Here is a 14,884-nt window from a genome sequence, read left to right as displayed (position 1 = left end):
AATTTAATGCCCCAGTAAGTGATCTAGCGGATGTCCGCGCATAAACTTCATCAAACAAAATGAAAATGCCCGTCCTCTTCATGACGGCACATCCCAGGTCCACTCTCGTACACCGTGCGTCAAACACCATAATCACTGAGTGAAGAAACAAACAATTGTTAAAACAAGCCCTCTGGAGGGGCAATGCAAGTCGTGTAAAGAAACAATCCGCCACCGGAAAACCAAATATCATTCTTAATCACGTAAAAAGACGCCGTACACCTATCACCCACCCCATAACGCTTTCGCTTTTGAGTTGAAAATGAGCACTCATCACCTCGTGTCGTTTAATTTAGCCCTCGATATGAGCCTTGGACATGCTCTGTCCCAAAAGCTCGAGGCAACGTTGAGCCAGGTTAACAACTTCGCCCTCGTCCTCGTCTTCGAATTCGTTGTCAGGTTCGATTTGACGGTTTGCGATGCTTCGAATATGCTCGATGATGTCCTCGGCCTTTCCGATGAGCCCAATCAGAGTCTTATCCTCGGACTCGAAGAGCTGCAGGAGTGTCCAGACAGCGATGTGCTGGAATGTCGCATCACCAGACTGAAGGAAGCGGCAGAGGTATCCGTGAATTCCACCTTGGGGCTCGGTCCAGTTTTGCACGAAGATAGAGTAGTCGCCGACTGTTTTTGTTAGCTTGTGTCTGGAACATGGTTGATTTGACTTACCCTTGGAGGAAAGGTTGCCAAGAGCAGCAGCACTGTTGCCTTGGACTTCGATGCTTGGGGAGTGAGTAAGAGGAATCAAGACACCACAGACTCCAAGGTTGAGGAGGTGAGACTTGAGGTCGTCGCTGAGAGCCAGAACCGCAATAGCGGCTGTCATTTCGGACTGAACAGTAATAGGGACGTCGAGAACCAATTGTTTGCACTTTTGTACCGCGCCAGCATCCAGAACAAGGGCCTTGTTGCGATCGGAACTGGCTGCAAGGTTTCGGAGTGTGGAGATGGCGTGGCACTGAATTTCTTCGTTATCGGTGGATCCGAGCAGGTCGACAAGAGGCTTGAGGAAGTTGGTCTCGATAATAGGTGATTCGTTCAAAGGGTGAATAGAGATATTTCGTATACAGGCGACGGCAGAGAGAATAAGTGGCAGGTAAGAGGACTGAAGAAGTCGGAGGAGAGGGTGCAGTCCGTTTGCACGGACGATATCGAGCTGGTACTTTTCGTCTGAAGCGAGGTTACGAAGGGCAAGAGCGGCTTGACATTGAACCTTGGGTGAAGTCGAGTCCATAAGGTTAACCAGAGACTGAACCAGCTTGGGCTCACTTTGAGCCAACTTTCGTCGGTTGCTTGCATCGACTGCAATATTGCTGAGAGCTGTAGTGCAGTAGTACTGAACGTCGACGTCGGGAGAAGAAAGAAGTTGAACAAGTACGGGAATGGCTCCAGCGTTTACAAGCTGTTGTCGGTTCTCATCTACGCTTGTTAGTGCTGGCTTTTATGATGACCTTGCGACATACCAGAATGTGTCATGTTCAGCAGAGCGCCAGTAGCATTTCGCTGAACTCGCATATCTCGAGACTTGGCAAGTCTTGTCAGAGGACCCAGGGCTCCGGAGCGGGCAATCTTTGCCTTGTTCTCTTCATGTGTCGCTAGGTTGGTGATACATCCCACAGCATTGCACTGAACCTCGACATTGGGGGACATCATCTGGCGGATTAAAGGTGTTAAACCACCAAGTTGCACAATCAGTACCTTGTTCTCGGCTATAGACTGTCAGTTGCTGCATACTGTAAATCCGAAGGGAACGTACTGTCGACAGCCAGGTTGCCAAGTGCAGCACTAGCCGCTCGCTGAACCTCAATGTCCGGGCTCTGGAGGAGGAACAGGATAGGCTCGAGGGTGTCACGGTCAACTTCTCGGACATCTTTAAACGTTAGTAAGCCCAGTCTTATGCTTCTCTATCGAAGACGTACCTCGTTCAGTGATCTCAGCAAAAGTCAAACTAGCACTTCGTTGAAGATCGATGTTTTCCGAGAAGACCAAAGTGCTCAAAGCACGTAGAGGTTCGCCAGAGAAGAAGTCGGTTTCGCCGCGCTACATCAAGTCAGTAACATTTCCAATAAGCATCAAAGGTTATGTACGTTTTCGAGGTATTGCAAAAGGTCGGCTACAGCCTCTCGTTCGCTATCGGCAAGGACGGGTTCGTACAAGCCATCGCGGGCTCGTCCTACAATCAGTCAGATCCAGCTTTATGATCGAATATGACAATATGCATACCTCCGCAGCAAGTAGAGCTGCAGATACCCATGGCCGCAACAAAGACAAAGCGATAAAAAGTATAAGTCGTTTGCCGATGAAAGTAATGTAGAAATGGCTCGACACTCGAGGTTTGATGGAGAGTCGGTCAAGGTTCGGTTATTGACGACGATGTAGTCCGCTTGTCGGTAATGCGTCAAGACAACAGGGATCTTGATAAAATCGAAATATAATTATCGCGGACTCGGTTGGTTGATGAAGCAAGGACAAAAACAAGATTCGAGCCGTGCGACAGGCGAAATGAAAGACGGCAGAGGCACCAACACCAATTATCGACACGACGATAGTATCAAAAGCGCGGGACGGTGAAGGGAAATATAGTTGGCGGATGAATTGGAGGTGAGAGATGAATCCGAGGGGGAGTTGATCCTGGCCTCACAAGTGGTTGGCGAGGGAAAGAATGGGGATTGAGGATGGATGGACGGTGGACGCGCGCCAGAAAGAAGCAAGGCGCCGCAGCTCGGGTAGGACCTTCTGCAGCTTAAGCCAAGCTGCCTGAGGTAGGCCAGGCCTGAGCTAAGGAAAGAACGGGATGAACTGACAGAAAGACATGAGCGGTACTTTGAGATGCGCCAATATTCCATGTGTCAAAAGGTAACTGCAAGGGTCATTCGGGTTTCTCCCATTAGGTGACCTCATTTAGTTTGAAGTCATCCGCCACAAGCAGGGTCCGCCAGGGACAGTTGGGCGGCGTAGGGTGTCAGAATAACTGAATGCCAAGAGCTACGAAGACTAAATAACTTGATCGCTTTTTACCGTTTGAGAGCAGATTTTTTGCCGTTTTCATTTTTACGCTTTAGTGCTTGAACAACAGTCTTTCTGTTATCCTTTCGGGCGGATACGTGCGCTGTTGTTTTGATGCTCTAGCGCATCCTCGACAGCTGTTACAGTGGACCACCTCTAATGAACCCAGCTGCTGTGGAGTTTAAGAGAAGCTCGGGCCAATGCTGAATTGTCTTTATCCATTCATTTCTATCTATCAGGCGCCTCATTCTTGAACGGTGAACCATAGTTACGAACCTAATGGAGATAAGTTGATGCAACTAGATGTTGTCGTGTGGACATGCATTATCAAACTCTTCACCACCATTATGCTTTACGAGACTGTTTGGTGGTCTTGAACTTTAGTTGGTTTATGCGTAATGTGACGGCATCTATTGGGTTGACATTGTGCGCAGTTGCATGTGAAAAGCCCATATTTGATCAAGTTCATCGATAGCGACTGATTTAGGATATGAATCCCGATAGTCATGTCGTACAGCGGAATATTTCACAAACAATGTCCACGTTTGTCTGACTTGATACTGAAGACTTCATGCAGATCCACCTCGTGTGAGTTGGCAATGACCAAGTCTCCATTTCTGCTCCAAGTATTTATTGCTCTTACCGATCTATCAGTGAAGGTGTCTAGTCAGGCAACCTCATCCATTCGGCTTCATATCCGTTTATGGAGTTGTTTTGTTAGGGTCTGCAGGATGTGCAGCGTGCGAACTACCCTGCATCAAATGTTGATCTCTAACTTCTCCTGTATGAGACACATCCAAGACATCGTACTGTCGATTTCTGACTTCACCGGTTGTTTATTTATTCTTGCTTTTGACTCAAACAATTTACGTTTCTGCTCCACTGAGATCAAGCTGATCAAGTCTGAGCTTTCAAGCATTGATATTCGCAAGGATCAAGAATTATCTAGTGCATCGATCAGAGACAACTGGAGTAGTGGACTTTTTCACCGGAATCCTTTACCCTGGACCCTTGAAATAATTGTCTGTCTCAGTACAAACCACGAGGACGTGGTTGTGAGGCTGGAATGAAGCCTGAGACATGCAACCTACTGATCTTGGTCACCATGCGACAAGTTGGAATAAATGGTATCAATAATCACCAAAGGTAAAGGTTGGATTGTGATCCATCCCTCCATGCCCTGTCTCACCAAAAATCCCTGGACATAGACACATGTAGCCAACAAAAGGGTTGCGGGATTTTGAATGCCGTGGTGAGGTAGTTGAAATGATACTCAGATCATCATAAGAATATGAATAGTCACATCTGCAACGAAAGATGAGAATTCATTGCAACAGTCACTGACCTGAGCCAATCCTGAGCCACGGAGATCAATCATCAACTGTAACTGAGTGTAAAACGGGTTGATCATGCCAAGACGCGAAGCTCATCGTCGATCCGCCATGACGCTGTTGCTCGTACTCCGCCTGTGTAGTGTAGTGTCAAGGGTCCGTCCAGATCCAACGTTGGTAGAGGTATGGAGTACTGTACTGTAGCGTCCGCTGTACAGTAACAATTAATGGTGAACTTCTGTTGGGCAAACTGTATTGTAGGTGGTTCTCTTATCATTTATTACAACCGAAGTAGTGGAGGTTGGTCAACGGTCGACCGATTGCGGGAGGTGACGATCCAGGACTCTTTTTTCCCTCTTACAATTCGACTGCCAAACAAACTTGCGTTTTTATCTTTATTGATATGGAACCATCATCGAAATTGTCGAATCATCATCATTGACCATTTTCCAGGGCTTGTTGTCGCTCGATTTCTATTTCTGCCTGCCTTTTGCCATCACCCGTTTTTTTAAAGTCAGTGATGCGCCATAGCTTACTGCTCGTCTGCCTCTCTTCTGGCTCTTGACAAGTGCGCAACTTTCATCATCTGCTATTTCCCGACTCGACGAACCATTAAAATACTCGAGACGTGACCGATTATATCGCAACATTTTGTGCAACATTAAGATATAAGGCTGATTGGAATGGAGGGCAATCCTGAACTCGACGTACGAGGGGAGCAGCCCCTCGAAAGTGAAGAAGCAAAGGTGCCAGCAGATATCGATATACCAAGCGAACCTCAAGGAACCCAAGGCCATACAGAAACAGAAACCCAAGTTGATGATCCAGCAAAAGAACACGTCAAATCATGGATCGAAGCCCAGAGCGAAACTCAACCGCAACAGCCTCCGCCCGAACCTTCAACTGGTGATGCAAAAGGTGACGATGCTGCAGGCGAAATGCCCCGCGACGATACTGATGCCCCGAATCCAGTACCTGACATGACTGGCACAGCAGCCGAAAACGCTTCGACCACCACCTCAGCACCACCTCAAGGCACAGACGCCACTGAAGCTCAAGCTGATGCTGGACCTGGACCTGGACCTGGAGTCGTGACAGGACCGGCTTTGATAACTCCACGCAGGCGGGCTGCATCAACCTCCACTGGCCCCTCGCCCTCCACTTCAGCCGCCGGTCATGGCCCCGTCCCTCATTTTGTCGCTCCGTCATCCTACCTTCGACGCAGGACTTCAATCCGGAGCCCAATGGCGCCCACCGAGCCGAAACCTTTGAGTCCGCTGGACAAAGATCAGTTGCAGGGTTTGGTATGTATTAATCTATCTGTCTCCGTTTCGGGCTGCTTGTCTCATCGCATCCCTCTGTCCGTACTCCCGAACGTGGGGCATGCGCGCACCCGAAGCCTGAAGATATCTCGATGGAAGCTAATCTTTTTGCCAGAATGCTATCCGCGATTTCCTTAAAGTTCGCACCAGCTACGATGTTCTACCGCTATCGTTCCGACTTATTGTCCTCGACAACGAACTCCTGATTAAAAAAGCCATCAACATCCTAACACAGAACTGTGCGTCACCCGATATCTGCAGAATTGACTGATGCTAAACCTTGCCACAGCAATCGTATCAGCACCTCTATGGAATTCCAAAACCTCCAGATTCGCCGGCATTCTTACGAGCACCGATTTTATCAATGTGATCCAGTACTATTGCCAGTTTCCTGACGAGTTCCACAAACTCGACTCATTCAGACTCAGCAGTTTAAGAGGTTGGTCGGTCCTTTATCGGCGCGCTCATCACTAACAATGCCAGACATCGAGAAAGCGATCGGCGCAATACCCATCGAGACGGTTTCGGTCCATCCTTCGAAGCCACTCTACGAGGCTTGCCGACGCATGCTCAAGACCCGCGCGCGACGAATCCCACTCGTAGATGTCGATAGCGAGACCAACAGGGAGATGGTGGTTTCGGTCATCACTCAATATCGTATCCTCAAGTTTATTGCTGTTAACAACGAACATAACACGGTGCTTCTGAAAAAGACCGTTCGGGAGATTGGTCTCGGTACATACTCCGGCATCGCTACGGCTAAGATGAACAGTTCCGTCCTTGATGTCGTTCATCTCATGGTTAAACACAACATCAGCTGTGTCCCGGTTATTGATTCGCATGGTCGAGTGCTGAACGTGTTCGAAGCGGTCGACGTCATTCCCTGTATCAAAGGAGGTGCTTACGAGGATTTGGACGGCTCTGTTGGGGAGGCACTGTGCAAAAGATCTGACGAGAGTCCTGGCATTTACACCTGCAGCGAAGGTGATCGCTTGGATTCCATCTTTGACACTGTCCGAAAGAGCAGAGTTCATCGTCTGATAGTGGTTGACGATGACAACAAGCTCAAAGGCATCATCTCCCTCTCAGACATTCTCAAATACGTTCTATTGTACGGAGTGGAGGACACAAGCAACTGGGCTTGATGAGGTGGACTGCCACCATGATGAGGGTTATAATGATTGCATGCCGTCTACGACTAGGGAGCTGAGAGACAGGCGCCGGATAGGGAGGCAAGCATATAAACTGGCGCAAGGGGAATTTCCGTTGAAAGAATAACAATGTGTTTGTTGCATACTACATCTTTCGCTATAGACCGTTGGTAAGGCATAGCATGGCATATGCATGATGCAGCTTGTCTCAGAGGACATGACTTCTTTGGACGTCCAGTGTCACAGTGATGGACGCCTTTTTCGGCTTCGGGAACCGGGTGGCTGCCAATATTTGGGCGGGATTGGTCAGGTCTCAGAATGACAGACACGACGGATGACAGTCAAACTTGATGCTGTTGCTTGCTGCACTCTGACGACATTGGTGCTATCCACGTTATCATGATCTATTTTAGTATTTGATCTCCATAACATATTCTACCTGAGTTTGTTCTGCAAGTTATTCACAATCAATATTTTTTGTTAGACCAACTTGTATTGTATCTTGCTATTTATTATTACTTTGTGCCTCGTCACCTGTCAGTGGCAGACTGTGTGACTTGTACTCCATCACTTTGTCTTGTCTTGTGGCTCCAATCCATCGTCAATGTCTTTTCGCTACTGCCACTTGCAATCACTGCCACTGCAATCACTGTCATAACTGCCACTAGCATCGCTTCAGTCACCAGCGCCTTCCATTTCCACCTTCTCGCCTTCATTGCTGGCGTTTCCTTCCTCTGTTCGCAATGAAGTTGCTATTGTTTCAATACCCACGACGCTTCTGTGATACGTGAAGATTTACCTCAGCAACATCATCACTTGCGATTTCTTGCGACGATTTCTATCGACGAATGGATACTGCTAGAGTTCAGCATTTACACACATCCACTATTTCGAAGAGGCTTTTTGTTGATGGATAACTTTTATCACCCACCAGCTCTGGGCCATTACTCTATGCCCGCAGCCATTCATCACACCGCACCGTCCCATAGCAGCTTGTCTTTGCAGGCTACGATACGGCATATAACAGACCAGGGGCCTGTACATACCAGCAAGACTTGGACGAACAGTAGCGGTGATCATAACATTCTTAACGATACCGATGAATTGGATGATCGGGCGGCCTTTGTCCAGGAATACAACCGATTGGCAAAGAAGGTGAGGTTGCTTTGCAACGGCCTGTAGGCAAACTAATGATTTTAGAATGGAGTGAGGATATTGGTGATTGATGACTTTGACTTTCGAGTAAGTGCCTTCCTTTCTTTACAGTACAATGCCTAACACAGCAGACCAAGGGACTCGACAGCCCTCGCAAGCAGGGATGGATTTATCGTATACTTCGCTCCTCTTCCAACCAAAATGGTACCGATACAACACCGCCAGCCCAGGGACCTCGTCACAAGCGCAGCGTATCAGATCTCGCTCATAATTTAGTACACCGCCGAGAAACCCCGAAGATGATCGATCTCCAATCCATGATACGAATAAGCGGCAAGAGCATGTTCTATCTTCCTGCCGAACATGCACCGTCTGCCCTTGTACTTCCAACTTGTTTACGAGCTACTGCGCACCACCTCGCTCAGCATGTCACCACTCGAGGGATATTCCGTATTCCGGGATCCATCAGGGTAGTTAATATGCTCTTCGATTATTATTGCTGCACAGAACACGGCCAAGTCGACATTACAAGTACTACAGTTCGGTGCGCAAACCTGCCGATGCATGTTCAGGCTTCTGTGCATGATGTCGCGTCAACGTTCAAACGTCTCCTGTCGGTCATTCCTGGTGGAATTTTAGGGTCCTTGTCTCTCTTTGATGCCTTTGTCGCGATTCATTCACAACTTCAAGGTGACCCTGAGTTTCCTCGCACCAAACATACCAAAGTCCGGGCTCGGCTTATTGCATTAGCTATCGGGACTGTCGAGTCGCAGTTCCGAAGAGAATTAATTTGCGCCGTCTTTGGGCTGCTGAGTCTTATTGGAAGAGTGGCAGAAATAAGCCCAAGAGAAGACGATGATGGAAGAACGTTGCCGACTGGTGATCTAATGGGCTATAATGCACTTGGTATAGTATTTGGACCTCTCCTTTTGGGCGACCTGCTTGGGTTATACTCCATGAAGCTAGCCACTCCAAAGACAGGGTTGCTGGTGCTTCCATTGAGATCTCCAAAGTCGCGACAAGATCGACGTATACGGAAGACACTTGAGAACGAGCTCCCGAGCCCTCCCACGATGGACAAGATTCTCGTCGCCAATACCATCGCAGAGATGCTCATAGCCAATTGGAGAGATGTAGTCCGACAGATGCAATCTCTCGGTATCAATCGACATGAACCACGTCCAATCAGTCCGACAAGTGATGCCCAGGAAAACAATTTTGTCATCAGGAAGCCAGTGGGTTGGGACCGAGAATGGCGTGATCAAGGAGACGATAACAACAGAGAGATGAGCCCGGAGCCACCTACTCCGACTCTGGGAATGCCGAAACAACGCTCGAGGAACCGAAGCTCAGCATCCAGGAAGCTCGGGATAAAGCCCAGCATAGGATATTTGAGCCCTACTGTGGAAGAAGCCCATTCCAATGAGGAGGAGCTCCAAGATACGCAGAGTTACAAGAGAGATGGCGCTATAAGTGGAAGGAGCATACAAACAACAGGAGGTGATGAGATGGAACAGGGGCGCGACCGATCAAGGTTTGAAGCAACACAACACAACGACTCACCAAGCTACATCGCTCCAACACCTACCCCTATTACAAGAACCAAGCGGGTCATGTACCGTGACAGCCCACGGGTTTCTGAAGAAGATGTTCCACCTCGTACATCATCCAAACGGTCAACCCCTTTACACCGAATCAGCGTCGAAGAGAAGGGAAGTCAGGATAAGTCGAGCTTTTCAGCCAAAAAGGATTCCACACCAATCGAGCGTAAGGGTGCAATTAGAAAGAAGCATCCAGAAAAAGGCAAACTGCAAAAAACACCCCGGCATTCTGTCGCCGTCGAGTGGCCAGAGTCTGCTGCCAGGTCAGATATTTCTACAGATAAACGGGATTCGCAGACGACACAGCTAGAGTTTCCCTCCGAGAAGGAAGCATTAGACGCCGCACTGAAAGCACATTTCGATGAGCTCAGAGAGTTGGATTCTGCAGAACAGAACAAACATTCACCACTCGATGCCGATGACAAACAAAAGTTACAGGTGGCCACCATCGGCCTGGAATCTGGCATTGCCCATCATCCAATGAGTGGGTCACATGCCGACGAATACACAATCAGTGGGAGCCATAAGAAAGCCTCAGTCTATGATACTTCAACAGCTAATTCTGCTTCAACTACGCCGAGACAATTCTATGCGCCAATGCGGGTGCCCTCAACGATTGCGGGAGAGAATCTTTGGAAGAGATCACAGTCCCCTGAAAGCCATGTAGCGACATAGCAAGTCTCTTCTGGTGCTTCAGGAGGGTTGCCCAGAGCTGAGCAAGGGAATGAAGATCAGGACGGCAGAAGCCTGCAGCACCAAACCCCTCAGACTTCTGCACGACGGTCTTCGAGTCGGGTTGTATCCTTGCCAGCCGAAACGCCCAGGACTGAATCTTCACACGGTGAATCAACACCTTGGTTTTCGATACCCGGAAGAAACTCAATGTCTTTGAAGCGGCCAAGTCTATCGACAGAACACCGTCGAGGAGTCAAAGCCATGGCTGCCAAATTCGAGGGTGGTGACCCGGGCGAGGTGTCTCCGACCCTCTCATCAAGTCCCAGCAAAACTCATGCTCTCATTTCACAGTTCGAGCAAGAGTCGCCACCTATAACTGCACAATCTACGAGATCAGTTTCAACAGGACGACGCATACGACAGGACTCGGTACAAAGTCAGAACACGACGTCCCGCAATCCATCAGCAGCAAACATTGGGGACCAAGTTAATGAGCAAGATTTACGAGTTTCAATCGGGGAAGCAGCAGCAATGAAAGCAGTTGAGCTTCAAAAAACAGACAAAGAACGAAAACTTTCGAAGACCTATCCACAGCCACTGACTCTACGACAAACTATGCCGCGAAGGAAGCCAGTTCCAGAAAAAGGAGAAGAAGCATCATTGAAGGACCCTGGCAGTCTGGGAACAATGATGCCTAATCCAGAGCAACCCCCTATTGCTCAACATCTCAATTTTATGCGTCCATCTTCTTCTACATCCAATGCTCAGCATGGAGATAATTTGACGATCCCTCCCGGCGGCCCAACCCCTATTCAGCGACCTGGAAGCACAACTACTCTCCATACACAGATTCGAAATCTCCAGCGACAACTAGACCTCAAGACGGAGGAAGCAGTACAATTAAGGAGGCAACTGGAGGTACAGGAAAATGCAGATGTAGGCACATTGAGTCAACAACTACGAGAAGCCAAGCGCGAGGCACAGATGTGGAAAGAGAGAGCCGAAAGCGCAGAGCGGAGGATCAAAGTTTTTGAACGATTTACAGCACGACTCAAAGGGATACGAACGGCGGGAGGCACTGCACAAGGTGCCCAGGATACAACTGGCCCAGACTGTCACGGGCTAGATATGGAAAAGGGGCAAAACGAAGCGTGCTTGGAGAATATCGCTGGGTATGAAAGCGACAGCTCAGAAGACGCTAGGATTGTTTCAGTCAGAATCCAGAATTGTCTTGACGGCTTGACCGATGGTCCTCGAGACATTTCCTCGCTCAGCAACCAGACCCAGAACCCGAGCTCGAGCGAGATACCGGAAAGAGTTATTAGCCCGAGCGAGGAAGAAGTTTGGATGGCGGCGCAGGAGTTGCTAGAGCTCAATCAAACTCTGGGGCAAATTGATAGAGGTGAAAGTACAAGCTAGTTCAGGTTCATTGTCAACCTCGTGGCGAAGAAATTTGTTCTTGGTCAAAGAGGCAGTGCAATAAGGGTCTAGATTTGTTGAAGACAAGACCCTGGTGGCGAAGGGTGGATGCTGTACCTTTTTTGATTACCAACAAGTTTAGAACATCATCTCAATACGTGGAAAGGGTGTCTGTATCAAAATATGACGGAGTTCTTCCAAGAAAGGACATTGGGTAAACTGTTTTATTTTTTCTGATAATCGTAAAGGCCGCGTTGCAAGGCTTGTCAAGTGTCCAGTGATAGATCCTATTCGAGAGGAGCTTTTGACCCGATGCATGCGAGTCGATCACCTGAGAGATGTTCGATGCCTAGAACGTTGTGCCTTTGCAGATCAGCAGTATGGGATTTTTGAAATCTCGATCCCGATTTCGTATGCCTTTTTTGAAGGAACACTGTGCTGTACATTGCAACTTTTCGATGCCCATTTGCCAAAAATTCGTAGGACCCTCAATTCTGTACCGGCACATCAAAATGTGATTGGGTTTGTGAGTATCGATCCCGCAATTAGCCCCAACTTTATCCCTTGTCAGGTACTCAAGTAGCCAGGGGCACATATGACGGATGTGGTCTGCACGATACCCCAAAAGTTTTGTACTTGTCGCAAGTGCCGAGGAAATATGAATCATTAATTGAGAACGTGTTGAGAACGTGCTACGGTCTCTCCTCAGCGGCTCTTTTGATTCGCCACCTGCCGGCATCATCCCGGCCCATTGAGACATGAATGCGACCAATTCCTTCCAGGACAGAGTGAAACATTTCGGACTCCGAAAGGCCGTCTGTTTTTGAATCTAAGCTAGTGGTCGCTTCGGCGTTATAAGTGGGGCGACGGCGGCATGGCAATTCGGAGTGGCGATGGGACGGCGTTGAGATTGCGGGGGACATGGGCGGCCCATGCGAAGAGCGAAATCGTTCATCTGAAGACTGTGTCATCGGCGGGGACGGGAGCAAGCTTGGAGAAGACATCGATGGCGGAGAATAAGCGAGGGGTGTATAGGGCTGAGCTGATGGTATGTACGGTAGCTGGGAATCTTGTTGATCGTATATTTCCTGTGACGGCGTATGCGACGGCATGCTAAAAGTGTGACGTGATCTTTCTGGAGAATAAGAACGGCAGACCGTTATCTCCTCCGGTGGCGATGGTAGAAGCGTTCCCATAGAAGGAGTCGGTGTTTGTGAGATATGAGATGGTAAAGTCGGACTATAAGGTCGAGATTCATGGTCTTGGCCTTGAATCATATCGGAACTGTACGTGGTGAAAGACATTGCGGTGCTAGGTCTGCTGCCATAGTTTGATCGTGTATTTCGCTGCAGTCTTTGTGCAGCAGCATAGATGTTGTGTAAGGGTTTTGGTGATCTGATGGTTTCATTCGAGTCTGAATTAGGCGTAGTCAAGTTTGATTTTCCATTTTTGTCGTTGAAAGAAGCTTGTCGGACATTTGCAGAGGATCTGAGGGCGCCAGATCTCTTTGGAGAAGTCCAGACCATGGCCACACGTGGGGCGTATGCTTGTGCAGGCGGGAAAGGGCCATGATCTGGTTGCCCAAGTCAGTTGCCTGCAAAGATCGACTGGTGCTTGTGTGTAGCTTGCACAACCGAACTGTATAAGCCAAAATCTGCAACGGTTAGCAATTGTTCCAGAACAGTACAGTAGTGAGCGCTGTGTCAACGGAAAGTTACTTTGACAGCTGCTAGAGAAAGCCAATTGCAACGTTGTGGTGCAGTACAACCAGTATGCAATTATGACGATAGAAAGACGAGCTTATCGATACTTACCCACACCACTCCCCAAATCCCGGGATGTCAGAACCTTGATCGACAGGTCCGGATTGACCTTTCCAATGACCTGCACGGCATTTCCATTTGAGAGATGTGCATCCTACAGTATTTATTAGCAATGATGCAAAACTGCATGCGTGTCGTGAGAGTGACACCAAAAACTGTTGATAACTTACTCTGTTCAATAAGACGGTGACGGTTCCCTCGGAATCAAGAGTTGCCTGATCACCTCGAAGTTGGGTCACTTTACCCACAAGCATGACAACCTTACCAACAAAGTTGTCGAGGTACGCGGCAGTAATGCGCGGGGTCGAAAGTTGTTCGGCCATGGTCGTTTGGTTTTCGTTTGCGATGAGACGAGAATGACGGGAAAGTGAAAAAGACCGAAATCGGATTTATCGAGCGTGATCGTGACTCTTGACTGGCGTAGAAGCAGACGAGGTTGCTGAATGAGGTTGATGGAGTGAAACGCACATGAGGCTGCTGGCGATAACGGGCTGGAGGGGAAAGCGCGTTGGAGCCTGACGCGCAATCACGTGCGCCTCAGCTCCATCGTTCACGTGATATCTGGGAATCGCTCCATGTTACCTTCTCACTTTCCCAACGATGATATCTAGAATAATCGACGAAATCTTCATCAAAGACTTCAAAGTTTGAACTGTAACTCAAAACTAGCGACTCCTCAAAACGTTACAGTAAACAGTGCTTTGTCACTCCTGAAAATGAACAATATTGAATCGGCCCCACTGCCATGGATGGTTCATCGGACCAATGCCCGCCTCCTCCGATTTACTGGGTTTAACCACTGTCATCTCCACGATAAATCCGCTAGTCAAGCCATGCCAGCATTCAACAATCTGGTTTCCCTGTTTTGCACACAGACATTCCCATCGCTTGGACTGTCTGCTTTATTATTACTAGTTTTCACAGCAATTTCATTGCCCGTTCTGACAATAAGAACGGTGCGGTCGGGTACTTTACCCCGCACATGGTCAGCGAGACGCCGAAAGGCCAACACCGGGGCAAAAGCTCCGGGCTACGGTTAACCTAGTCCTTCAGCAACAGCGCCAGCGGAATTATCATTTACGCCTATTATACTGTAGCATTTCAGTGGCATCGACGAGAAGGGCGTGTGGGTACTGTCTGCTGCACTTACCGTACAGTACAGTACTGCTTGTACTTTCAGATAAGCCCGCCACATGGATCAACGGTGGCTCAATAATGGTCATGGCATGAGAGATTAAGTTTTGGACGGGGCTGAACTACGGAAACAGCATGGAAAGAAAGCCGTCTTTCGATTTCTCCGGGTGAATCAACTGTCACTCGTGAAGCAAAACGACTCCGCTAGCAACTGGTCGAGGATCAGTC

General features: G+C 48.6%; 4 protein-coding genes across 4 annotated transcripts; 2 read left to right on the top strand and 2 right to left on the bottom strand.

Moving 5' to 3' along the window:
• Positions 1-29: 29 nt before the first annotated feature.
• B0J16DRAFT_167808 (armadillo-type protein) lies at positions 30-2,431 on the bottom strand. The gene is made up of 7 exons (XM_046122350.1): positions 2,263-2,431; positions 2,127-2,212; positions 1,959-2,079; positions 1,796-1,909; positions 1,503-1,748; positions 709-1,458; positions 30-663 (listed from the first exon to the last, which is right to left on the bottom strand). Exons 1-7 carry the CDS (start codon positions 2,291-2,293, stop codon positions 332-334), a joined length of 1,680 nt encoding a protein of 559 aa, XP_045979792.1. The 5' UTR covers positions 2,294-2,431; the 3' UTR covers positions 30-331.
• Positions 2,432-4,974: 2,543 nt separating this feature from the next.
• B0J16DRAFT_167718 (uncharacterized protein) lies at positions 4,975-6,857 on the top strand. The gene is made up of 4 exons (XM_046122349.1): positions 4,975-5,680; positions 5,814-5,937; positions 5,988-6,137; positions 6,182-6,857. Exons 1-4 carry the CDS (start codon positions 5,060-5,062, stop codon positions 6,841-6,843), a joined length of 1,557 nt encoding a protein of 518 aa, XP_045979791.1. The 5' UTR covers positions 4,975-5,059; the 3' UTR covers positions 6,844-6,857.
• Positions 6,858-7,337: 480 nt separating this feature from the next.
• Positions 7,338-11,699, top strand: B0J16DRAFT_308257 (uncharacterized protein; the record flags this gene model as incomplete). The annotated part of the gene is made up of 4 exons (XM_046124873.1): positions 7,338-8,004; positions 8,050-8,091; positions 8,136-10,208; positions 10,281-11,699. Exons 1-4 carry the CDS (start codon positions 7,759-7,761, stop codon positions 11,697-11,699), a joined length of 3,780 nt encoding a protein of 1,259 aa, XP_045979790.1. The 5' UTR covers positions 7,338-7,758.
• A 692-nt stretch (positions 11,700-12,391) lies between these two features.
• Positions 12,392-13,845, bottom strand: B0J16DRAFT_322701 (replication factor A protein 3-domain-containing protein; the record flags this gene model as incomplete). The annotated part of the gene is made up of 3 exons (XM_046125726.1): positions 12,392-13,272; positions 13,514-13,616; positions 13,693-13,845. 3 exons carry the CDS (start codon positions 13,843-13,845, stop codon positions 12,392-12,394), a joined length of 1,137 nt encoding a protein of 378 aa, XP_045979789.1.
• Between the last annotated feature and the right edge of the window lie 1,039 nt (positions 13,846-14,884).

The sequence above is a fragment of the Fusarium flagelliforme genome (genome assembly GCF_020744385.1).
Source record: "Fusarium flagelliforme strain FIESC 12 MPI-CAGE-AA-0113 chromosome Unknown B0J16scaffold_6, whole genome shotgun sequence".
Lineage (NCBI taxonomy): Eukaryota > Fungi > Ascomycota > Sordariomycetes > Hypocreales > Nectriaceae > Fusarium > Fusarium flagelliforme.
The sequence above is the reverse complement of the archived record's forward strand: the minus strand, read 5'-3'. Positions and strand labels throughout refer to the sequence as shown.